The sequence below is a fragment of the Passer domesticus genome, chromosome 6, assembly GCF_036417665.1.
Source record: "Passer domesticus isolate bPasDom1 chromosome 6, bPasDom1.hap1, whole genome shotgun sequence".
Classification (NCBI taxonomy): Eukaryota; Metazoa; Chordata; class Aves; order Passeriformes; family Passeridae; genus Passer; species Passer domesticus.
This window is the reverse complement of record NC_087479.1, coordinates 47,295,876-47,321,498: the sequence shown is the minus strand read 5'-3', so window position 1 is coordinate 47,321,498 and position 25,623 is coordinate 47,295,876. Positions and strand designations below refer to the sequence as shown.

The 25,623-nt window shown below is 49.8% G+C and overlaps 1 protein-coding gene across 1 annotated transcript in view; it reads right to left on the bottom strand.

Moving 5' to 3' along the window:
• Positions 1-19,105, bottom strand: part of CD81 (CD81 molecule) — a 32,639-nt gene extending 13,534 nt beyond the window's left edge. Inside the window, exons 1-2 of the mRNA XM_064425236.1 lie at positions 18,946-19,105; positions 9,250-9,364 (exon numbers count right to left, since the gene is read on the bottom strand). Coding sequence (XP_064281306.1) covers positions 9,250-9,364; positions 18,946-19,011 — 181 coding nt within the window. The 5' untranslated portion in view covers positions 19,012-19,105. The remainder of the gene's footprint in view (positions 1-9,249; positions 9,365-18,945) is intronic.
• Positions 19,106-25,623: the final 6,518 nt, after the last annotated feature.

The window sequence follows — 25,623 nt, the reverse complement described above, 5'->3', positions numbered from 1 at the left end:
TATTGCCAGGAGACCACAGTCACAGGGCAACCCAGACTGAAGGGAACTCAAATGATCACCTGGTCCAACCATTCATGAGACTGGGAACCTCAGGAGAGACTATGCAGAACTCTCATCCAATTATATCTTGAAAACCTCCAGTGATAGGGTTTTTCCAGTGAATGATTGCTCTCACTGTAAAAGATGTTTTTCTGATACTGAGATCATCAGGAAAATACAGGACCCACTGGTGGCTAGGAAAGTTTGGCTCTGAAAACTAGGAAATGAAAGTCCAGTGAGACCCTCAACTGATGGAGGAGACTAAGAGGAAACACAGACGTTTGCTGTTTTAGAGACGTTTTCCAGTGACCTCTGTACTTGCTTCTTGCTGGGATTTCTGGCAGCTTCAGAAAAACAAAACCAATCCTGACCTGCTGAACTCCCATCCCAGGCAGGCTGTGCAGACCTTGGACTGTCAAGTGAGGCTTCCCGCTTCTCTCCTGCTCTCACTTCACCAGCTCCTCATCAGAGCCAGCACCGCTATCAAGCGAGGAAACAGCAAGAAAGAAAGGAGGGGAGGGAAGAAGATGTGCACCACGTGCAGCTTCCTGACCGGAGCCCAGCGGATGCGACCGGTGCGCTGGGAGCAGCAGGAACGCGCAGCCAGGCGGGGGAGAGGGCAGCAGTGACCGGCCTGAGCTCGGCAAACCACAAAAAAACCCTGGAAGGTTTTTGGAATAAAGGCCAGCTTCATTCCCAGGCACAAACAAGCGGCTGTTATGGAGTCGCCTTTTGTTACCGAGGGCCAGAACACGACAGCCTCTCCTGGGAGTCAGCAGAGCAGGACTCTGCGCCGGAGTTTATTGAAAAACAAGCACAAAGTATTTACTGCAAAAATAGCATGTGCAATGAAGAATGCCAGCGGTGTTTCGCCACAGAAATGCCATGCTGAAGGCTGAGAAAGCAAAGGAAGGCAATCCAAGTGCCCAACCACATGCTTTGAATGGTGTTTGTTTTCCCACACCCATCCTTCCCCTCAAGGAATGGGGCTGGTGGGGGGGTGTCCATTTCAGACTGGGTGCCAGGCAGCTGGGGGACTATTTCACAGCAATCACGGTGCAGACTAGAATGACCAAGCCCTTTTCCCAGAAAGCAGCCTGACACATCTTAGCTTTCATTCCTGGCACACCGGGACGATGACGCCTACTGTGGTTTTGGGCTCTGTCTCTGTGAGCAAGGCACCTGTCATCCCATCCTGGAATGGCACATTATCCTCCTCAAAGTCAGAGGAGACTCCTCACAAGCCTCTCCCTCCTCTGTGTAAGCATCAGAGACTGGTTAACCCCTAAATCCTCTCCTGGGTGAGGAACTCTTGACTAAAATGGTTATTTGCTCCTTCAGGGCTCCACCCGAACTGGCACAATTTGGCATGAGCAAGGCTCCATCTGCCTTCCACATGCCACTTCCCAGCTCATTTTTACTGCAGCTTTCTCTGGGGTTTTACAACAAGCAGGGCTGTTTGCTGTAAACAAAAAGTAAAATGAGAGAGGCATAAACTGCAATCTGCAGTGCCTACAGCCATGCTGTCCCCTCACACAGCAGCAGGACATAAGAGGACAGCTGGAGCTGCAGCCACAGGTACAGTGAGCAAATCATGTACAGATGTTCATGGCACCTCCACATCCTTGAGCAGCACACTACACTGTGGTTTCTAACCCTACAGCACAGTTCTCTGATAAGGCAGCAGCAAGAAAGATTGCTGCAACTGCCACACATAACCAGCCCCACACCAAAGCAAGCTGTGAGCTTCAGGACCTGTATCTGGGAGTTGGAGAAGCCAGAGGAGGGGTGTCAATACTGCCTGGAGTCCTCTATCTCCTTTTGAGATGGAGCCTTCGAGCAGAGAGCTTTAGGAGAGAGCCCAGCACTCTCAGCTTCACCTCCTCATCTGAATTCAAAGCAGGAGCACAGGAGCCATGATATTATCTCCTCCCTCAAAAGCATCATGATGGGGACATGATGATCAGAAAAAGCAGCAGCAGTGGGCCAAACACCATCCCTCTTTCCCCAGTACAACCAGGACATGTGCTGCTTTGGGCTGCAGGGATCTTGTAAAGCTTTAGGAAATCCCCCAGACATCAGAGAGAGGAAACTGACAGTAACTGAGCACTTCTCTGGTTTGATGCTAGGTGGGAAAGAGGAAAAAAAAAGGAGCCAAGAGGCCAGCTTAGCTCCCAGCTGAAGCAGATGATGCCTCCATGGAGAGCCCTTTACCTGCAGGCCAGGTGGGAAGAAGGATGCTCAGTTCTGGGAGCAGGGAAGGGAACAAAAAAGGCAGTATTCAGTGTCAGTACTTGCTTTGGCATTAAAGCAGCATAGCTGGTGCCTGCAAGGTTGCAAAACCCATGTCCTGTCCCTGCTGAGAAATAAAGAAAACAGGAAGAAATAAACAGTCTTTAAAAAAGGACACGATGAAAAAACAAATAAAAGAAGGAACAAGCACCAGAGAGTTCCTCTAAAACAAGCAGGGAGCAGGCCAGCCCTGGCTAGCTCTCCTCCCATGCCTCACCATGCCCATCAGAGGTGCTGTGCAGCTCCAGGCATGGGCATTCCTGGACAGCACCCTACTTCTCCCCTCATTCCAATCCTTTCCCAGCATCCTTAACTCATTAGGCTAAATGGAAGCCAGCCACTGCCTCCAGGTCACAATGGCAATATTTCCAAAAGACAAAAAAGAAATCTAATAAGAAATCCCCCCCAGCATGACACCACGCCTCCTGGGAAGGCCAGGCAGTTCTCCAAGCTGTGCCTACCCTTCCCATGGGATGGGCTTTAAAAAAAGGGGCTGAGAACAGACAAAAGAGAGATGTTTATTCTCCCAACAGGCTCCTGCGGGGAGACTCAGCACAGCCAAGAGTTTTGCAAGCCTCTGAGGAAAGGAGGGAGGGTTCAGAGCCACCCTGCTGCTCCTCCTGGCCTGGAGATGCTGAGCTTCACTGGGCTTATCACCACTGCTGCTGCAGGGAAGGGTGGAACCATTAGACAATGGCAGGGAGGCTCCCTCCTACCCCACACCTCCCACTGTGGAAGAACACCCTTCCCAGCAGCCAAAGAAATGACCATGGATGTTCTTCCTGGCAGCTCAGGGCCAACATACAGGCAAAGAGTGGAAAGTCCCTCCAGGGCAGGGTTGGGGCAGGAAAAAGATGGCTGTGTGAGCCAGCCAGCAAAGCAGGGTCTCCCAGACATTTTTGTCCAGCTGCCTGGTGGAATTGGCCCAGCAGAGCTGGCAGTGCTTTCTTCAAAGTGGGGTGAGAGAGAGGGGGGCTGGAAAAACAGAGGGTTTGCTGGAAGATGACAAGTGGGAAGCCCCTCCGTTCCTCTCCACCCCCTTTCCCAAGGAAAACATTGCTGCTCTGTAGCTGCTAATGACTTCCAGATGGAGCAACAGGGTCACAAAGCATGGAGAGCTCTCATGGGGAGATGAAAGCCTGGACATGCTGCCCTCATCTGCAGGAACAAGGCAAGAGGAAGCCACGAGCACCCCTCTCTCTGTCAGAAACACAAAGGGGTGGTAGGGAAAGCCCCAAAGAACAACCTCACGTGCACACACTTGTACCCAGATCCACTCCACACAGATGCCACAGTCAGATTTCTTCTCCTTTGCCACCCAGGAAACACTGGAAGAAGACTCAAGTTTTGTAACCTCAGCACACCTGCAAAAGCTGGTAGGAAGTCCATGGCACATCTCCAGGACTGGGATGGACAAGGGTGGCACAGCACAGGTGAGCCAGGCTGGAATATGTTGGCCCATCCTCTGCTGCCCCAGCCTACAGCACTGCTGGGCATTTCTATGTGCTCTGGGATCCCATCCACTAAAAAAGCACAAATCCCACTGGAGGACTCCTTCAGTGCAGGTTTTCTAAGGAAAACTGTCCAAGCTACAGGTTTAAACAGCTCTGAAGAGCAAGGATCCACCTCTGGCACAGGTCCAAGGCAGCAAAGCCAGTGGGAAGGGACAAAGGAAAAGAACAACTACATTACTGTAGTCAGACAGATCTGAACCCAAAATAACCTGATGGTAAAATCCAGGTATTTTTAAAGACATAACCAGTTTTAGTCTGCAGAGTCTGAAGCACAGGGGTTGGTCATGACCAAGAATGAATTACAATTAGATGGAAATGCAATGAAATAACATGTTGCTTTCTTAACAGAAATTGAATTCTGTGATAAGAATACAAAAAAAATCCCCTGTACTCACAGATACATGGTTTAAGCCAGAAAGGAAAGTACAACAGAAGTGTTTTGCCTTAAAACTACTATTTTAAAAATAATTCCAGTATTATTGAAGGAGTTGATCTGACAGTGATTAGAGGAAAATCTAGAACAAGTAAAACTCAGCTTTTTTTTTTTTTCCCTTTAAGGGACTAAATAATTAAATTGTTGTCCTTAGCTGTAAGTAAGTTTATTTCCAAGGCAGAAAAATGCATGTACTTCTATTTTTAAAAATCCACATATATTCTTTTTAAATAATCCATTTTGCTCAGTGTGGTTCAAGGCCAGATGCAAACCTTGGTTTCCACTGCCAAGCACGCAAACCTGACCACAGCTCATGTGGCTGGTGGAAAATCTCCAACACAGGGGGCCTTGACAAAGTAGAGCACAAATGGGTGAGAGAGGAAACCAGTCCTGAACCAGCTCTGGGTATCCACAGGGATCCCTGCAGCGCCTCATGCCAAGACTGAAGGTGGTTTTTGACTGGTGATTATTACAGAACCTACAGACCAGGAACCTCAGGCTCTTCTCTAGCCTTTCACAACAAGTCTGGCAAAAGATGTGCTGTTGAGTCTAACCCCACGATGTATGGAACTTGGCACCATCTCTAGAAGATGCTTAACATTTCCAGAGAGATGGGGACAAGGATGGGAGTGGGAACAGAAACCAAGACTTTCTCACTGCTCATGGTGGGCCCACAGCCATTGTAGCACTGCTGACCTCTAGAACCCTTGCAACACACTGGAGCTCTGCTGAGCCCCCCCTGCAATGAAAACCTCCCAGAAATCACTGCTTCTCACCCAAGGCTGTCCTGAAAAGGCTAATTAAGCTAAACTAGCTAAAAAGGCTAATTAAGTTATGGATAGAAGGGACAGCTCCTCCACAACCACTTAGCCAACACAGGTCTGTCTGGGTGATAGGCTGGCATGCTCTGCACTGCTGGGACCCATGGCAAGGGTGGCCAAGGCCTCCCCATGTGCTGGAAGGACAATGGGCAAACCTGGGGAAAGCTCAGAGAGATGTCCCCATCCCTACCCTGTGCACTGCCACCTAACAGTCCCTCCTCTCTGCAAGGGTCAGATTTCCCTGAGCCCAGCAAAATCTCATGATAGGACTTCCAAAATCCTGAAGACACCCATGAAAGCTTGCAAGTAGCTGCAGTTCAACTCAGATATGTACTCATTTGTAAGGAAGACTTCAAAGCCTCCCTGTGCTTTCTGGCCCATTTATTCTAGACCAGTCTGCATGAAAAGCAGCTTGAACTTGTTTCCAGGGCAGAAATCATTAGCCTCATTGTATTTGTTTCGAGGAGGATGGTGAAGACAGTCTGATTCACCTCTTAAGGAAGGCTGTGTGCCCATTAGCTGTGTCCCTTCCATGCCTCAGCAGCACTCACAGGCACATTCACCACCTCAGCCCCAAGCCAACGCTGCCCTCAGCTGTCCCCCCACCTGCCTCCCCTAGGCTTTGTGGCCTGGCTGGCTTGGGAGGTGGATAAACACTACCTAGGGAACTCCTCCACCAAACAAAACCCCTCTTGCCTTTCAGCTGGGACAGTGACACCCACCAGGATGACAGGAAGAGGCAGTGGTGGCAGCAGCCTCGGTGGCCAAGTTTACCCCACCACTGTATGCCTGTCCAAAACCTCACACTCCTCCCCCGTGCCACCCTGCTCCAGAGAGGAGACACTGCTCAGCAGAGGATTTACTAATGAAACACACAAAACCTAGACACAGGCAAAGCAAAATCCTTCCTCACCCCAAAAGCTATGTGGAAAACCACACCCCAGCTCAGGAGGCTTTTGCACTCTGCATCCTGGCTGGCTCTGCTCCCAGGGCCGAGCTAATTAGAGCCACAGGTTGTGCTGCCCTGTCACTTGCTGTGAGCAGCTGGAGGCACATTTCCTATTTTGGATCTGGCAGGAGAGAGCGGAGCCGAGACCATCGGGCTGCTGTGCTCTGTTCCTTGCTGGGCAGCCTGGGGGAGAGCGCAGGCAGGGCAGCGGCAGGGACCAGCACCCAGGGATGCTCCCAGCACCCAGGGATGCTCCCAGCACCCAGGGATGCTCCCAGCAAGGGGTGGATGTGAAATCCTGGGGTGTGGATTTAAGGCAAACAAGAGCTGAGGTTTTTATTCCTGTCCTCCTCAAAGCATTTTATACACAACAGCCATCTCCAGGCAGCACATAACCAAATCTTTGAAGGATGGGGAAGCTGGCTTTTTCCTCCCACTGTCATCCCACCTCGAAAGGACAAAAGTAGTAAGTCCAGAGTCACTTTTTCAAGATCTCCAGGAGCTCTTAAAAGCAGTGACACCACAGCACTAATTTACTGTGGAGAGATCAGAACTGTTCCAATTTGTACTGTTATCTGCAGAGAGACCAGCTCAGCCTTCTAAGGGCTCTCATAACACCCCAAATCACAGCTTTGTTATTTGTTTGGGTTTTCTGCAATGGTACTTCATGTGTAGGATCAGGAAATATATGAGAAGTGGTTAGCCAGTTGTCAGCAACTTATCAATGCTTCTAGCTATCCTGAAGGATGTTTTTGGCCTCGTGACCAACATCTTCCCAGCCTCCAGACAGACAAAGCATTCCAGGCACAGTGTTATCCAAGAGCAAGAAGGATTTTGATTTCTGAACTTCAAATAAAGCAAATAAATGCCTATCAGACCATAAGCCAAGCTCAGATGAAGAACAAGTATTTTCCTTTATAGTTAGGAAATCACGGAAGTAAGCTATTTCCATCCCTAGTACTGCTCGGTCTTTACAGTGCTGAAGCAGTTAAAGCATTTGCTGGAGCATTGGATTCAGAGCCAAAATGGAAGTGTCAAAAGCCCAGACTGCAACAAGTGGTTAGGGGATCAGATGGTTTGCACGCCGTGCTGAGGAAAAGCCCACAAACAAGGGCCCATTCAATAACCTCCCAGGCCAGCCCACAAGACAACTTGTGCAGGCAGTGCCAAACTGCTGGGGAGGGGGGGTGGCGCTTGTGGGAAACCCCAGCCTGCAGGAGCCCCTTCCCTGGGGCTGGAAAGGCCAGCAAGGAACAGCTGCCTGTGCCCTGGGAGCTGCTGTGATGTTCTGGTCTGGGAGCTGAGGGCAAGGACTGCTCCTCTCCTGCTCCTGCTGCAGCCTCAAGGATCATGCCTGGTATTCTGTAGCTTTGCTGTTCCCCACAGCTTCTTCCTCCCACTTCCCTGTTGACCTCAAATCCATTATTTTTCCCCTTCTATAACACACAGACACCCTGGAAAAACGGCCTTTAACAAACAGCTCCAGCTTTGGGGTAGGGAAAATGACACACAAAGAAACCAGGAGACACCAAATCCCTGCTTTCCTACTTCCCTTCTCACTCAGTACACACCCTATGATGGAAGTGTTCCTCCTCTGACAGTGTTTATTGCTTCCCCCCGTCCTGCAGCAAAGCCTGGCTGGCCTTTAAAAGCCTCCTGACAAATCCCGGGACCAGCTCCCTGCGCCAGACACCAAAAAGTGGTATTTGCAAAGGAAAAAAAAAAACAAAAAAAAAACCAACAGAGCTCTGGAGGCCAAGCCCAAAGAGGTTCCCGTTCCCAAAGGCAGGAACATTGTGTGCATGTGTATGCTGCATGCCAGAGAAGAAAAAGGAGGGAGTATCAGCTGTAAGAGAGGAAAAATGGGGGGAGCAGGGGTGGGGAGGGGGAAGCAAAAAGAAATCCCAGTCTTCAGACTCCAGAGGTCTGGCTGGGAAAGACAGCAACTGAAAGAAATGCTCTGCTGTTATTACTGCATGGAAATTACAGCTGCCAGAAGGAATCCAGGCCAATCTGTTGCTGAATATAACTTTAAAAAGACAGCCAGCCTCAAATCATGGGCTGCTCACGGGTGTTGGAAAGTCAGCGTGGTGGTGGGACCCACAGTCCTTCCCCAATGCCTTCTGAATAGCAAAGGCTGAGGACAAAGACAAAATAAAGGTGGTGAGCATAGTTTTCTCTTGTAAAAGATGCTCAAAAGACAGGAGGGAAGGACTCTGCCCCATGCTCCAGGTCCCCCAGGTTTAGGGGGAAAGTGTTAACTGGGGAGGTATCAGTTGTTAGTCCCCGAAAAGAAGGAGAGATTTGGAATGGTTCCTTGAAAGGAGAGAGTTTAACTTCTTGCGAGCTCCCTTTTCTGATTTTAAAGATGAGATCTATAATGGGGAAATTCTGCAACTAGAGCTCTGGGTGTGAGGCAGGAGAAGAGAGACAACAAGAGTGAAAAACCCACAGCTTTTTACAGCAGGAGCATCTTCTGTAACCAGGGACAGCCAGGGAGAGGGCTCAGGCATGCTGTTTCATAGGCAAGCAGGGAAATGCAAAGGAAAACCCTTTCCAGAAAGTAATTTTAGCTACAGGTGAGAACAGGACATGGGATCAGACGATGTTGCCAGCCCCATCAGCTTGTGCTCCAAGCCAGCTCCTGACTGGCAGCCAGCCCCTCCTGCAAGCTTCTCCCCCTTGTCTGTGAGGGATCATTGGAGAACAGGGGAAAAACAGGGGGTTTCAGCTTCCAGCACGCTGTCAAATTAACAAAAATCATGCTCAGCTCAACCATAGTGCACAGAGGCTCCACCTGCCCCTCCTGGAGAACATGAGTCACGCTCACCGAGCTTCGCTTCCATTGCCAGCCACTCTGCTACTTTTACGTCCCTTTGGACAGGAAACAAGACCCGCTTCCAAGAAGTCCCCCCTCTTCCCAAACGTGCTCTGGAGAAAACCCACGACACCACAACACGTCTTCTTGCATTTCTAGCTGATGTGGATTTGGACTCTGCTCTGGGCCACAGCCAACGTCTATCAAAGGCTTTGGCTGGCACAACAGGGGATATTTTGGAGAGTACAAGGGCAGCGGGAGGTATTTTTATTGTGACCTCTTTGTTGCTCACCTGGAGCTTTCTGGCCAGCTTTTGGGTACACTTCAGCCTACCATGGGGCACAAACCCAAGCAGCAACAGCAGCACCCCCAGAGCTACTCACCAACGTAGAAGGTGTTGGGGGCCTGCTTGTCCCCCAGCTGCAGGTACAGGATATTCGTTGTCTGCGAGTCATGGCGGAGCCACAGGGCCACTCCCAGGATGATGCCTCCGGCCAGCTGGGGAGAAAACAGAGGGAAGCAAGGGTTATCCACTGCTCCAGCCACATCAGACCCAGACTGGCAGTTTTCAGCCAGGAGCTTTGCTTTTCATCTTCCCACAAACATACAAGAACATCCTTTCTGACCATCACCCCTGCAACAAGCTTTGTGCCTCACAGACCATGTGCCATATGATCTTCCTTGCTTTATGAGAAGACCCCCTGATTCTAGGGATGTGCAAAGCCCTTTCCAGTTCTTGCAAAAGATTTCTTTCCCAAGAGGTACTTTATTATGCTTTATTATTATTTTCAATGGAAGCAAGCAGGAGGAGACGTGCCACTAAGGTTTTTAGGAGAGCTTTTTAACAAAAGTTACAATCAGCCCCAGTTGATAACTGATATTATCACCCCATTTCATTTCTCTGTGAGGTATAAACAGAAAGTGGGGGGGCTGCCATTTTTCCCCTCTGCCCCCAAGTCTTGCAAGCACACTACTTCCCATCCAGGGTCAGCCTTCCAGTGGAACACACCTGGTGCTCCCCAGGCACACAGAGCTTTCCTTAATGTCCCAATACAGGAATTGGAGCAAAGCCTGGGGTCAGGTCAAAGCACCACCACACCATTTTTGGGGGCCTCCAGGCCAAGACTGCTGCCTTGCCCATGCTGTGGAACAGCAGGAGAGCAGGGCACCCACACCCACGTGCACACAGCGACACGCAGGACTGACCAGGGCAAGGACAAAAACACATCCAGATGTGGGAGGAGACGTTCTGCACATGGGACATCAACTCGGCCACTGGGATATTTATGTACAAACAATAGGAAGTTCTATGACTGACTTCCTCACCGTTTTCTCTTTCAGGGAGGGGCTGGGAATGGCCATGAGAGGTGGGAGCAGATATGGGGCACTACAGCAGGGAAGGTGTCACTGAGAGGAACTCAAGGTAGGGCTTTTCCAGCACGACTCACTCTGTCCTCTGTGACATCAGCCTTCCATTTAAAGTATAAGCAAGAAGGGAAAAAACACAACATCCGGAAAAAACCCCAAACCCTTAAGAACTGCAATACTACTGCTGTGAAATGCTGAAATCCCCTGTTCAATCGCCAATTTAATTTTGAGTGTCCTAAATCCTTGAAGCCATTCATCTTAAAAAAAGGGAAGAAAACTACCAAAGAGTATAGAAGTGGAAACATACTACATCAGGTCAGCTAGAGGCATGATAGGCACCATGAAAGTCACATCCAAAAAAAAAAAAAGGCAAAAAAAGCAGGGCTTTTTCAGGAAAGGTGTAGTCTCCAGTTGTGCAAGCACAACAAGACAACAAGGAGCACAGGAGGACTGGGATCTGCAAGACAGGCTGTTGATGGGAGCCTTGTTTTCCCCCTTGGGAACTCAGCTGGTGGTTTCCTCCTTGCTCATTTCTACAAATTCCAACCACAAGATTTTTCCAGGAATGCCACTGAAGCTGGGGCAAACCCACACCATTTCCAAACTCACAGGGCAAACTGCTCTCAGGGCTTTTCCACTATCAGAGGGAGAAAATCCCCACCAGCTCCTGGAGAGGAAGAGAAATCCTTGCTATTCCCCAGTCTAGCAAAGTAACTGGCTTTTAACACTTCTCCCACAACAACCAATGCGACTTCCCTGCTGGCACAGTCCCTCATCCCTCCTGCACTGAGGCCAGCCTGAGGTTCTCCAAACACTGGCTATGGAGAAAAGTCACGAAAGCCAGTCTGTGCTCAAGTCCAGCTCCAAATAAGGCAGGCTGTGGCCTCGCACAAAGTTACCCAAATCCAGCCTGGAGTGGCTCGTTCATTGTCTGAGGGCATAACAAAGTTTGTGTTTTTACTCTCAGAGAAAAGAATATGCTCCCTCATTAATCCATGGCACTCTTGGTAAAAAGTGGCTCAAAGTAAAGTGCTCTTGGTGGCTGCTAGGAGAGAAGGCATCCCAAGGAAGGTTTGGATTTCTCTGCTGGCTGGAAGAGGTAAAGAAAAAAAAGCTGCAGCCGTTTTGGTTTTGTTTTTTCCCTGCAAGGACAAATTGCTCTGCCCTCCACACTCAGCAGCGCCACCCCAGCATGCCCTGCCACCCATGGTGAGGTTAGGGTGACACCAGCAGCTCCTTTTCAACCAAATTTGCATTAAAATGCCACACAGAACCGAAAGCAGGCTGCAAGTGGTCCTCAAGATATTTTTTAATCATTTGGGACCACCAGGTAGAGGAAAGGAGCCTCTTCTGATGCATTAAACCCACCCAGCAGTGAGGTCTGCCCGAGACAGCCAGCTGAATCAGCTCCAGATGTTCCTGGTTTCATCCTGAATGTGCCCCAGGAACATCACACATCCGCCCCACACCGCCTGACTCCATTTGCATTTTTAACAGAGCATGGAAGCCCTCTGAATGGAAGCTTTAATCCAATAGCAGCTGTATTTCTTAAGAGAAAATGACATTCACTTACTAATGAAAACAGCGTTTGGGCTACGATGAGTAACTTTTTCCATGAGAACCATACATCCTCCCACCACCAAGAAGCCCAAAGCGGAATTACGGCTCTTTCTTCCCAAAGCAAAGAAAACAACAGGGGGAAAACATTGTCAGTTTGCCACAGTAACTCTGCCTTCCACTGTACCTTGCTTGGGATAATCTCATTTTTAATAGAACAACTTGTTCCAGATAAAAGCTTGATGTTTTCTCCCCCTTCCATCCTACAACTGCTGTTTGCCAACACGAGAAGAGCTCCAACCACTGATGGCAGCGTCACGTCCTAGGCTGCACATCCTTATACATACCAGTGTTTTTTCCTGCTGTGGGTATCTATAATCTCACACAGGTTATCCCACTAAGCTTTCTGTTCCCAGCTTGTCAGACAGCAGCGTTGCAGAGACTGGGGCCATCACCTGTCATGGTATGGTCTGAGCACCCAGCACAGCTCTCCATTTAAATTTTTGGGGGCTGCAATAATCTAAAAGCTGCAAGTTCAGCAACGCCAGCGGTGCGTCGGACTTTGACCTGCTTTCCAAAATCCAACCTCCCCAGCCTGCTGCTCTGCTGCCAGCAGCATGGCACTCATGGAAGGCACATCAGTGGTGCTCCCCAGGATGGGGCTGGCCCCAGAGCTCACGCCCTGAGCAGCTTCCCGGCACAGCAGAGGTGGTGCCGCAGGCTCCGACATTTCCTCTTTACTGCTATTTTCCAGCTTCCAGAGATTTATTGCTTCTTCCACAGACAGCTAGACTTTTCCAGCTGGATCCTGCCTGCCTAAGGCTTGCTTCTTCAGGAATGTTGCTCCTGGTTTACACAGCAGGGGGAAAAGTCCCATGGAATGTTGCCTAGGGGCAGGAAAAGGCAGACCCTGTGTCCCCAAGAGGTAATGGGATGGTAGCCCATGTGAGGAGGTATCACCAGATGAAAGCAGGCGTGCAGTCTTGGTTTGCTGCCCAATCCATGGTGCACACAGTGAGGCACCTTCCTGGACTGAGCCTCACCAATGGACATGCTGTTCACCCTAAAATTTCCAAATCCAGCTGTGGGGCAAGGAAACAAGTCCATTTTCCACAGCTTACACATTCCTCTCTACAATAAATTCTTATAAATTAGGGGTGCAAGGAATGACCCCATTCCCCTGTTAATGTAGCGTACCCCACTTCTGAGCTGCTCCCACCTTAACCTGTTGCTCCCTCAAACTCACATATGCCAGGATGTGCATCACCTCCCTGGTCCCTTCCGCTGCCCCCAGCCTTTTTCCTCCTGCTCCCTTCCCTCCACCCTTCTCTGAAACAGATTTCCTGGAAGTGAGGAGGAGAAAAAAGAAGTTCTGGCTATAGGGCAGCTTGCCAGGCATGCCAAAGCAAAGCAGACAGACACCCTGTGGAGGTGCCAGCAGTTTCACGATGCTGTATTTTAGCACTGCCGCTTCCCACAACCACGGCTGGCCCTGCCTCCAGGTCCTGCTTCCCAACCTGTGAGAGCCCAAGGGCTGGGAGAGGCTCTCGCCTTGCTGGAAAAACGCTGCTGGCAGAACTCACGCCATGCTGCCTGGGAAATACCACAGTTACTAACAAGAAGCAGGATGCTGCCAAGAAAGCTTAATGAATTTTAGCTGGTTTATGATTAAGGCATACGACTGGAGATCTTTAACAGGTTCTCATGCCACAGAGGTTTGCAATTTCCCTTACACGGCCTGGAAGCAGAGCCCTTGGTGAGGGCAGCACCCAGACCCCACCCGAGAAGCCCAACCGGGGCTCCCCATGGCTCCTCTCCAACACTACCTGCAAAGCAGCTGAGATGGAGTTACAAGGAATGCCTCTCCCTTCAGGTGTGGGGAACCAGGATGCAGAAAAGTAAAGTGGCTTGCCAAGGCTGAAATATCTTCCCATGCAAGAAACCCCTCATATGTCCAAGAACAAACTGCCAGTCTGGGGTTGAATCCTTTACTCCCAGGTAATTTGTGGGTCTCTAGGTGAAGCAGCATGAATAGAGAAAAAGCAAGGAGATAGAGACTCATAACTTGATGGAAACTACCTTTGGAAGAGCAGTACAAGCCCTTGCAAGATCCGTGCTGGGACATTACAGGTCCTGCACTACCAGCCGGAGGACTGAGTCAGGAAAGAGAGGGACACATGGAATGTGCCCAAGCAGCACCACACCTTCCCACAGCCTGCACCTCGCCTCCTGGAAAGCAGATTGATTTATTTTCTACTGCAACAGCTGCACCTCATGGAACTGCTGAAAGGGCAAGGGGTGCAGCAGAGGGCTGACAGCTGAATGGTGGCCCAGGAACCTGGGAACTTGGGTTCAATGCTGAGACCATGTTACAATGCCAAACCTGCACACCAAAGAGTCAGTTGAAACTTTATGGTGAGATATGCTAGAGATCACTGCTGGGCTGCACGTTGGGGTGGACTGTGGGATGCCTTGGAGCCCCCTGGGAGGGCGTAATCAGGGGAAGGGACTTGGTAAGGCAGAGAGTTGCAGTCTGAGAGGCACACAAGGCAGAAGGTTATCTTGGCACAGGCACTCACAGGCAGCGGTGGCAGATAGGGTTCTGTGACAGCACAGGCAAGGTCTTTCTGCTGCCTTCCACAGCCGTGGTGCTCCACAGCCACTAAGGGTCAGGCTGAAAGTTTGCAGGCAAGGCCTGCCCAGGAATTGCAGGAAAGGCATTTGGGAAGAGCAGCATGGCCTGCAGGCAGGAGGAGGAGAGCAGTGTGCAGCCCTGCTCCCAGCAGCACACCTTCCAGCAGCGGCTATTAATAGAGCTGCCAGCCGGAGCGAAATTCTCCACTGGTGCCTATAGTTACCAGCCCTACAACACTGCAGAGCTTTTCAAAACAAGCTCCAGAGGAACACTCCCAGAGGAGCAGCATGCCAGAGGCCAAATAAAGCTTGATGGATGGGAGGAGAATGGGAATCCAGCACCAAAATCCAGGAGCCGGGTCCTACAATGGGGAGCACCGTGCCCACAGGCCACTGCCAGCCTGATCCCTGCTGCAGACAGAAGTAGCACTTCCCAGGGTCTAACTGCCCTCAGCAGAGAGGAAAACAATTTGAGATATTGCTTTAAAATTAATTTGGCCTCGTATATAAGCATTTAACTACAATGGGGATACAACTGCTTTCCCTTCTTAATAGTACAGTGAAAGGCACTTCCACAGCGCAGGATCAAAGTGTTTCTCACTGTTAATGCTCTTGCAGAAGATAAGTATTACAGTGGCTGATGGCAGAATAACGTGAGTGAAACAGAGCAATCCCCATTCCAGCCAGCAGCACCCCCTCCTTTCAGCTGCAGCCCAGCCCATGAAGTGCAATCAGGTACCCCCATAGGGCAGGGTGCACCCATCTCTTCAAAAAACCACTTCAGAAGAGGTTTTGTAGGTGATGGAAGGGCTGTGCTCACTTGACAAGCACGCCCTAAAACATCCCAGAGAGATATCAGCAACAAAACTGGAGTGTAGGTACTGTGCCTGCTAAGGAACCCCGAGATCTTCCATTCTTCCTTTAAAGCTGTGAGCAGTGGCACACAGCCACCCTCCTCACCACAACGGGAGGGTCATGTGTCACCCAGCAAAAGCATTAGCTACCATGGCACAGCTGCCACAGAGAGCTGCCACCTCCCCACATTGTCACCTCTCATCACCAAGTATCTCTGTGCAGCCTTTGCAGACTCCAGCATGAGTTGCACAAGAAAACACGCAGCTCCTCTACCTCTTCCCTTTCAATCACCCTGCCGAGACAGCCTCGCTTCCACCTTCCCTCTGCTCCTGCCCTTCCTTCCCTTTGCACCCAGGCTGTACAGCATCCCCTCAACATACAGAAGAGCTAGACAGTGCCTGCAAAATGGCATTAGGAGCAAGCTCTTCCTTTTAATTAGACACCTCTCTGCTAGGGCAGCCAGCGGTGCTCTCCACCTGGAAGGCTGCCATGGGCTGTATTAGCTAATAAGCTTGAGCGATCCTTCTCCAAGCAAGTCAATTCCTCCTTGGTTATGTTTAATTATATTTTAAAATAGCTCGCTGGCTTCCTTCAGCCTCCCCAGGGACCCTTTGCAGCGGTGGTCAGTTCAGCCCCACACACTGCACTCTGCTATCGGGCTTGGAAAATTCAGGAGAGCAAAGTCCAGTTCTAGGGATGGGATGGAGAAGCAGCTCCAGCTGCCAGATGCCCAGCCCTGCCTGGGCTGCCCATCACACCAGCCAAACTGCCCAGTAACAGCGACTGCTGCCTCTCACAGGGCAGAGTGTCCACCCGCCATCAGCCACCCCAAGGTTTCAGGACAACTTGGCAGCACAGAAGAACTTTTGTCTTTCCAGCCCTGTCTTTTGCTAACCAGGTGAAGCTCACAGGTGCTGACCATGGCCTCCTTCACCACTTCAGTGGGTGGGTGCACATGGGAACCCTCTCTCCTGGGACAGGCACTCATTTGAACATGAGGTCCATGCAGCAGCTGCTGCTCCCACAAGAGCCACCTTGGAGCAAGCACAATCTTGGCATCTTCTTCTCAGGAAAGCATGCACAAAGGAAAAGCAACCCCAAAAAATCAAATAAAACTGAAACATCTCAGGTACAACGAATGAGGAGCTGGCAGCAGGGTCACCATTTCCTTTTTCAACACAGCAGCTTTGTGAAATTCCTCCTGCGCTGCTGGGGAAGGCAGGGGGAGGAAGCTAGAGGGGTGTCAGTTTATTTACACTCCAGCAGGATAGCGGGGATATATTAAAAAGTTATCAGAGCAACTAAGGCTGAGAATTGCTTCCTTCTTCCTCTTGGGCACTAGAACAAGCTCCTGTGCAGCTCAGCATGGTGCCTGCCAAACTTTGGGCTCTGCCTATGGCTTGTTTTCACCAACAGCACCGAACAGCAGCTGCACACAAGGCAAATCATAAGCAAATAAGCACGGGGAGCCCATCAGCACCTGCATAATAACCAGCTGGCAGGGCTGAAGGGCTGCAGGTGCCCTGTCTCACACCTCCCTGCGGTTAGAGGTGGTTTCCCAACACAGCCAGCCTGCAGCAAGGGTGCTCAGCACCACATTCTGTCCTCAAGTGTCACCCCGCGAAAAGGACCATCACACTCTGCTGTTAACCACAGAATTCCTCCCCAGGCTAGCAGCTAACCTGCCTTTGTGGTAAACCTAAAATTCCCCTCGCCTGCTAATTTAAAGAGCAACACAAAAGGGCTTGAAAACTCCAAGATCTGGTATTCAACCACCATTCAGCTGGCTAGCCCCATCGTTATTTCTAATGAAGTCCAGGCTCCCAGTCTGCACAGGAGACAGCGCGAGGGGACCAGCAAGTCCAGCACTGGGGGCTGCTTTGGGGAGCCAGTGGGTCCCAGCTCACAGGCACCCTCCTGGGGAGGAACTGAAGCATCTACCCCCACTCACAGGGGGCACCGTCCAAAAGAGCAGGGCGAGGCACCAGAAGTCATAACGGGGAAATTATATAGATTGGCAATTCCTCTTGGAAGCAAAATGCCCATTTATAAAAGACCAGCTCTTTTGCAAGACTTTGAGGTGAACAACTGATCTCGCTGAGAAGTGGTGGCTGCGCAGAGCCCCCAGCATCCTTCCTGCCACCCAGGAGACCCTTCCTCACAAGCATAGCCGGCAGCTTCTTCTACAAGAATGGCAGGAAATCGGGACCAGAAGGCAAGGAAAAAAACTGGGATAAGCACAGTAACTCGGAAGGAACAACACTTCACAGACAACCCTACCCGCCTCCATCCGGCCATTTTAAGGGTGGAGGAAAAGGTTAAAAAAAACCAACGCGGAATTATCTCTCATTCACGCAGCTGGCAACACATCAGGTATCAATTAACACCGCTGTTATCAGAGCTCGTCCCCTGTCCCTTGGCCAGTGTTATACCCAGACACAAGGCGAACAGGCCCGAAGTGAGCACATCCTTGGTTAAGCCCTACACCTCCCAGGGATGGGGACGCCCCAAAAAGCTTCCCCGGGCACTCCCAGGGAGGAGTCCGCAGGCAGAGGCTCCAGCCGGGCAGTGCCACTCCAGGGGTTGCTCTGGAAGCCATCGGTCCCCTTCCCACTTCTCCAGCCCCTCTTGCTACGTTCGCTGCCATAAGCAAGCACAGAGGAAAAAAAAACCAAAACCCCCCCCAAATCCTCGACAACAGAGTGGGATGTCAGACAAGGGGCGCAGGGCATTGGATAAGGGGCACCAAGCGGTGCCTGGCCTGCCAGGGTGGGGCTGGACTCACTTCCAAGACAAAAAAGCATTCCGTGGAATGGAAACCAGAGTATTTAAAACACGAACCCAGCAGCCTGCTCGGGCATATCTGGCTGCCCCCGAGCGCAGGAGCAGGAGAGAGGGACTCCTGCCAGCCCACCTCGCGCTGCCGGAGGCTCCTTCTAACCGGGACAAACCTGGTTTGCAGGGAAACCGGGATACGCTGCCTTTTTGCTAAATTAGCCGCATGCCTGCATGGATTATTTCAAGAAAAACTTTCTCAGGCAAGGCAGCCTCTCCAGCCTGGACAGAACCTGCATCCTAAAATAACTTCCCGGGCGCGGGGCCAGGGCGGCGGGTCCCGGCTGCGCGGGGCGGGGGGCGCGGGCCGGCCCCGCAGCCTCGCCGAGCGCCCCCTGCTCTGCGGCGCCTCCCCTCGCCTCCCTCCGCCTGGCAGCATCCCGCATCCCTCCCTCCTTCCCTCCCCGCCTGGGGAGCCCCCCCGGCTCTGCCCCCCGCCCCGAAAGGCGCCCATAAACATCTGCAGCGGCTGGAGGCGAGCATCTTAAAGGTCTTCTCCGACCTCAAACCATCCTACGATTCTGCCTCCCCCTCTGCATGTCTATTTAAAAAACAGGCATAAATAGATATACGCGTACAATTACATACATACGCACGCATGAATATAAAAAAGCAAAGCATGATCAGCCCCTCCGCCCTCCAAAAATAAAAAATATAAAAAAAAGAAAAGAAAAATAAGCAGCCCCTAAGGCACATCGCAGACAGCAAGTCTCAATGCTGGGGGGCAAGAAGGAGGCTGAACCCAGGCGCAGGCAGACGGGCCATATTGCAGCCCCCTTATTCAAAGGCTGGGGGGCTCAGCCCCCGCTCCCCGCCGCCCCTGTGCTCACCCAGAAGATGAAGTTGAAGACGAAAAGGAGGTATTTGATGCACTTGGTGCAGCCTTCCACTCCCATGGCGACGGCTCTGCCGAATCTGTGCTGCCGGGCTGAGCGGGGCGGTGGCGGGCGCTGACAGCCCGCCCCGGAAACGCCTCTGGGAGCCGCCCGGGACACGCCCCGGAGCGGGGCCGGCACCGGCACCCCTCGCCTCCCGAAACCGGGGGTTGCCTGCTGTTGCCCCCTTTCTTCTTCTTTTTTTATTTGCTTCCTTTTTCTTCCCCACTTTTCCCATTTTTTTTCCTAATTCCTGTTTTCCTTTTTGCTTTCCCCTCCTTTTTCTATTATCTGCTTTTTTTTCCTTTTTTTTCTTCGTCTTTTGAATCTTCTCTTCTCTTCTCTTCTCTTCTCTTCTCTTCTCTTCTCTTCTCTTCTCTTCTCTTCTCTTCTCTTCTCTTCTCTTCTCTTCTCTTCTCTTCTCTTCTCTTCTCTTCCCTTCCCTTCCCTTCCCTTCCCTTCCCTTCCCTTCCCTTCCCTTCCCTTCCCTTCCCTTCCCTTCCCTTCCCTTCCCTTCCCTTCCCTTCCCTTCCCCACTCATTTTTCTTTCTCATCTCTTCCCCCCACTTTTTCTTCCCCCCCCACTTTTTTTTATATGTGCTCTTATTTATTACTTTGTTTTCCCCTTCTTCTCACCCTCCCAGGGCAGCTCACAACAAAATTTCCTACACACAAGTAGGAAACACGGGGGCAGGTGTTGGGGGGCTGTGGGAACCTCCCAAACCTGACCACCATCCCTTAAAACTCGCTGCCACCTCCTAAATATCACCAGGCAGCCTGGGGTGCAGGGCTAAACCTCTGTGAATGGGTTGCAGGAGGTTTTGCATTTCTGAACAGGAAAGTTTGAGGGTGCATTCATGAGGGGATTCCCCCTCCCCCTGAAAATAAAAAAGAGCAAAGGTCTTTTGCATTAAAAGCAAAAACAAAAAAAAATTTTGCAAATTCAGAGAAATGTTTCCTCATTTCCCCTTATTTTATCTCTAATCTGCTCTGCTGAACAGTTTTTGTCTAAGCTTGTGGCTTCGGTACTGCAAGCAATTACATCAAGGCCAGTAGAACCACTCAGAATGTTTTTTCTTTGGTTACTGGGTAACAAGAGCATCAGAGGGGCTTCAGGGCCGCCCACCAAAGGGATTCCCCCCTTTTTTATTCTTTTTTAAAAATTTCTTTTTTTCCTTTTCCTTCCCTTTTTTTCCCCAAGAAAAGTTTAAAAAAAAAAGGGTCACACATATCAACAGGCTTGGTAATTTTAGTTAACACCCTCCCCTCTCTAAGCTACCAGTAGAAGCAGGATGAAATTTCCCAAGCTTTCAAACTGAAACCCACTTTGGCCCACTCACTCATCCTTAGAAATATAAATTGCTCTCACCCCATGTTATGCTTCCAGGAAGCTCATTCACTTCTCCAGGGGCAGGGTGGCAAGTCACACAAAGCATCCATAGGAGGATGCCTGGAAAAGGCATCAGTGAGCAGCTCCAGCCAAGGTCAGCACCTCACCGAGCTAAATATGAACCTGGCACCCGCCCACAGCGTCGTGTGGGGAAACCTGCCCTCCTCCTGCCTGGGCACTTCCCTCCACTGAAGGATTTCAGGGAACAGCTTCTGAGCCAAGTGTTTGCACATTCTGATAGAGTCTTCCCAGCCATGCATCCCATAGTCAGGAATGAGCTGTTAGCTATCACACATTTCCTACACATGTATGTAGAAATGAAGTCAGCTTCTTCCAAAATCATCCCATTGCCCTCAGGGCTGAGTTGGACCAGGGCTTTGCCACGTTCATCGAAACTTTCTGTGTCCCTCAGTAACAGCCCATGCACTACATGGCAGCAGGGACCAGGCATGAATAGAAGTTGGCTCCCTTCCCTGATTACTTATGCTGAGTATGTCCCCGATTGTGGGCTTGCCATGGATTCATAACCCCTTTGTCTCTAAGCCACATTCACTCATCCAGACTTACCAACAAAGCTGGAGGTTCACCAGGCTATTTATGCATGTAACTGCTGTCCTGAATTATCAGCATGACCCATCTGGTCACGGCAATAGCTGTAATCCTGTGGGGCTCCTGCTCATCAGTCCACATGCTAACGGCAGGATCCCAGAGCTGCTCACTCGCTCCAGCACAGTGTCCCATCGTCATATCTTCTTTTCTGCACCTCCATCCTTTACAGCTATAAATAGTAAAACACCCCCACCCTCCAAAAAATAGGAGAAAAGAGAAAAAAGAAAAGAGGAAAATAAAAAAGGAAAAGGAAAGGAAAAGGAAAAGGAAAAGGAAAAGGAAAAGGAAAGGAAAGGAAAGGAAAGGAAAGGAAAGGAAAGGAAAGGAAAGGAAAGAAAAGAAAAGAAAAGAAAAGAAAAGAAAAGAAAAGAAAAGAAAAGAAAAGAAAAGAAAAGAAAAGAAAAGAAAAGAAAAGAAAAGAAAAGAAAAGGAAAAAGACACTATATGAACCAAGAAGCCTCTTGTGCACTTAAGCAGCTGTTCCCAGAAAAACTCTCAGAGATGCTGCTTGGAGTCTGTGAGTGGGAGAGGAAGGAACTAGCTGCAGTAGAGCCTTCAGCAGCAGTAGCCCCACCACCTATGAAGGAAAATGACTCTCAAATCAACTTTTGTGGACTGGAGAGCAGTGCAATCACTGTCACAAGGCTGGCATTGAAACTACTTCCAGGGAGCTTAGGATTGCTTTTTTTTGTGTTGTTTTTATCCCCCCCACTGTGGCTTTTCTTGTCTTGCTTTCTGTCCTTTTTTTCTCCTATGTTGGGGAGAGAATACAAATGGAAAACAAGAAATAAACTTTTTTGTGTCCTCCAAAAATTGTATTAGGCAACAATTTGGTTTGGAGCCAACAGAGTTCTGTTTCTGGAAGGTTCCTTAAGGTTCTGTTGGAGCACATGTTGCTCAGGGACAGCTGTGGCAGGGGCACACTCCCACCATCTGCTATGACAAGAAGCTCCCAGTTACAGCCTAAAGCCTACTGGATTTAAACTGGCCACGCCAAGAGTCTTCTCCAAAAGTTGGAAATTGAAAAGTATTTCAAGCTTCATCTTTTCTTGTTGTTGTAATTTTAATCAGCTCAGCTGGGTATATTTGAAAACTTTGGCCTTTAGGTACAGGAAGAAAAATGCCATCACCATAGCAGTGACAAGACAACAGACACTGTTTCCCAGGACTGTGTGTGATTTCAGGTGTTGTACACTCATTTCTCATGTTTCATACTCATTTCTCACACTGCATTGCTTGCTGTACAGCCTATAAAGTACCACAACTACCTTTCCAAGGCTCTCAGTGGCTTTATCACCTCTTTATAAATAAGTGAAGCTAATTTGCAAAAATTCAGTTTGTGTCTGGGTGTCACATGCCAGTACTGAGGGTGGGTGCTATGAATAGGGCTGATGACTTCCCTCTTCAGGAGGAAAAGCTGGTTCAAGTGCTCAGGGCATGAAGTCGTTCACAAAGCAGCCAGCTGCAGGCAGGGCTGTGAGGAAGCTACCCACCTCCCCCCAAGCCTTTCATCCCTGAAAAAAAAATACTCTAAAAATGTTTTTTTAAAAATATCCCCAAACCCCAAATTAAAAAAAAATAAACCCTTCCCCAAGCAGCTATTTGAATGTGCTTCTGCAACTGGATTTTCAGGCAGAGTGAAGCAGCTGAGAGAGGAGGCACTTGCACTGTTTTTTCTGTCTGTTTGGCTTGGGTCGTTGGGGTTTTTGTGAACCTGTTTATAAAAGCCAGTGTCATGCCTGTGGGTTTTGGCACCTCTGGGTATGACTCACCAGGGTCTGTTAGAGCAGATGCTGCCTCCCAGTCCAAGTTTAGCAGAACATCCCTTACCAGCAGGACTCAGCAAACCCAACCCCTGGGGCTTTCAGCCTCATTATCCCAGAGGGATGCCCACCTGTCTTCCAGCAGCTTCCCCTTAAAACTCCCTTTGTTTTATAAAAAGTGAGGGAGGGGGATGAGGGGAGAGGACAGACACACATCCTCCCCTGCTCTTACATGGCCTGAAGAGCTGGCAACCGGGATGGGAATTGATGACCTTCAAGGCAGGCTCTAAACTCCTACGGACCAGGGTCTCCGGGAGATCTGGGAGAGCAGATGGGAATCCCTTATCCACTGAATGGCTGCTGATGTCATACTCTGGCTGCATGCTTTGGGCTTGCATGACAATCCCCCTGCCCTCCTCAGCCAGCTCAAAACTGATGGATAAACCATGGGAATAAAATGCACATCATTTTGCTGGTGAAGTCCTAGTTAGCTTTTAACCACCACTTCTTGTTTTTATTGCAAAGTACTACAGAAATAGCCTGAATTTTCAATTACCTCTGGTAAAAAAAAAAAAAAAAAAAAAAAGCCAAACAGCAGCATTACCAAAGAGCTTTAAATAGGGCATTTTGGAGATGCATGATAAGAAACTCCAAAATTCATTTTGTGGGAGGTTAACAGTCCCAGAGCACTCAGGGGTAACTTCCTTGGCAGCCAACACCCCACAATGCTGTTTTTCAAGGAAGAGACTTGAGCAAAGGCAAACTGCAGTGCATGTACTGGCCTATGGAGCTCCATCACCTCAGGAGAGACCTGTCTACACCCCTGGGGAGCCAGCCAACACCTTCATTTTGAATAGAAAAAAAAAACATATCAGGAATCTAATCCCCAAGTCTAAGGGGACATTTTCAGAATACCTTTCCTGTGCCCCAGCAGGAGAGGATGGTGCCTGCTTATCCAAAATCCCCATGCCCATCTCTATAAGCTGAGTCGAAGCATTGTGACAGTGCAGGGGGTTGCACTTGCCTTGCAGCCTCAGGGGAGAGGGATGCAGCAAGCAGAGACCTGTAGCTGAGCCTGAACTTTCTGTTTCTAATAAACTCAACAAATGGTTCCCATCTGCCTGACCTGTCTCTCTGCCATCTTTAAATATTTATATGAATGTATCTATGGTGATAGGTCAGGTTATATAAGTGGTGGGGGAAGGACAGCATCAGCTCCTGCTGGAGCTCCAGCTGAGGGAGTGAAAACCCAAGCGGGCTTCCTCTCCAAGCAGCAGCTCTCTCTTCTTAGCTCATGAGCACAAAAAGTGAACATTCATTTTTCTCAGGGCATCAGAGAAGACTGAGTCACAGCTGGGCTGAGCTGTGCTTTGGGAGGTGCCAGAGCCCAGCCCGTCAATGCAAAGAGCTCTTATTGTATAATCAATGTATAATTCATTAGTAGGTGAATAAAGACTGGAATAGTTTATTGCTGATGTAACAGGGCTAAAAAGAAACCAAGCACGTCCGTGAGCAAGCTGCTGCACACAGGGGTTAAACAATAGCACTCAGTGATGCTGAGGGGAGACAGGGGATTCTGTCTTGGGATAATATAAACAACCCAGCTAGCTGATTGCCAGTGACTCGAGGGTGAGCAATGCAGGGATATGCATCTCCCTCCAAGAAATGCTGGGAAGGACCTTTCTCCTTTGCTTGCTGGAGTCTAAGGAAATAATAACTAGAAGACAGCAGGGCTTTAGCTGTTGGTGGTGAACATATTTCTCCTAAGGGGTGCCACTTCTTTGCAAGCTGAACAACCACCACATGTATCCCTTCTAGATAAAGAGGTGGATTTTTCCCCTTGACCCTCCTGGCAGGGGTAGATATGCAGGTTGCCTCCAGGTATAAATCTGTTTGAGGGACTCCCAAATGCCAGGTGATGAAGGGAGCAGTAGTTTTGTGCTGGGGGTGAGAGGGATGGCATGGTGGGGAGTGGAGTGAGTTCACCAGCAGGCCTGCAGTCAATTATGGGTTTGACAGCTCTGGCCAAAAGCTTCAAAACATGCACAGCCTGTGTTTTTCCAAAACAGCCTCCAAGACTTCTCCAGAGCTCTCCCTCTTCACCCCCAGGTTTTTCCCCTCTGTCCCACACATTGTTACATCTCTCAGTGGGCAGGTTTGATTCTTGCTGCCAGTTGCTCATTCTCCCAGAAGAGGAACTATACAGTTAAGAAATAGATCACTTTTCTCCCCAGTTGCATTTTACGAACAGAGAGAGCTGCAATGACCCTTCATGTGAAAGTTCAGGATGTGTGTGATCTAACTGTGTATTCACAGCAGCTTCTGACCTCAACTGCTTTCAGCTGTGCTGGCTGAGATCTGTGTGGGGCATCTTCCACCTCTGGCTGCATTTCTAGAGGAGAATTATAGCCAGCTGCTTTTCCAAATGCATTACTTCTGCACCTGGTTAGAAAAACATCTGTCTATCAAACATCTGTCTATCTGTCTACCTTTCAGTTTTACTCTGAAAAATATTTGTATGTCTGCAGCTTATAAACACAGCTTTACCTTGGCAGGAGTTGGCTTCCTTACACTCCAGCACTGCAAGGCTCCACCCAGATTTGCCAGATTCTAGGACTTTGCAAGGACTTGCTCAGCAGTGTCTTCTCTAGGAGCATGCTGCAGGCATCAATCCAAGCTGCACACTGAAGGGGTTGCTGCATGAGGAAGTTGTCTTTCAAGGACAGTAGGAACTCTCTAATGCAGGGTTAAAAGGGCAGGAAATAGCAAACCAGTCTGGAGTCAAGACAGCACACCACAAGGCTGAAAGGTTCTCACTCTCCTCACCACCAAATCTCTGTAGAGAGTTACTGTATTATTTAACCAGTGCTT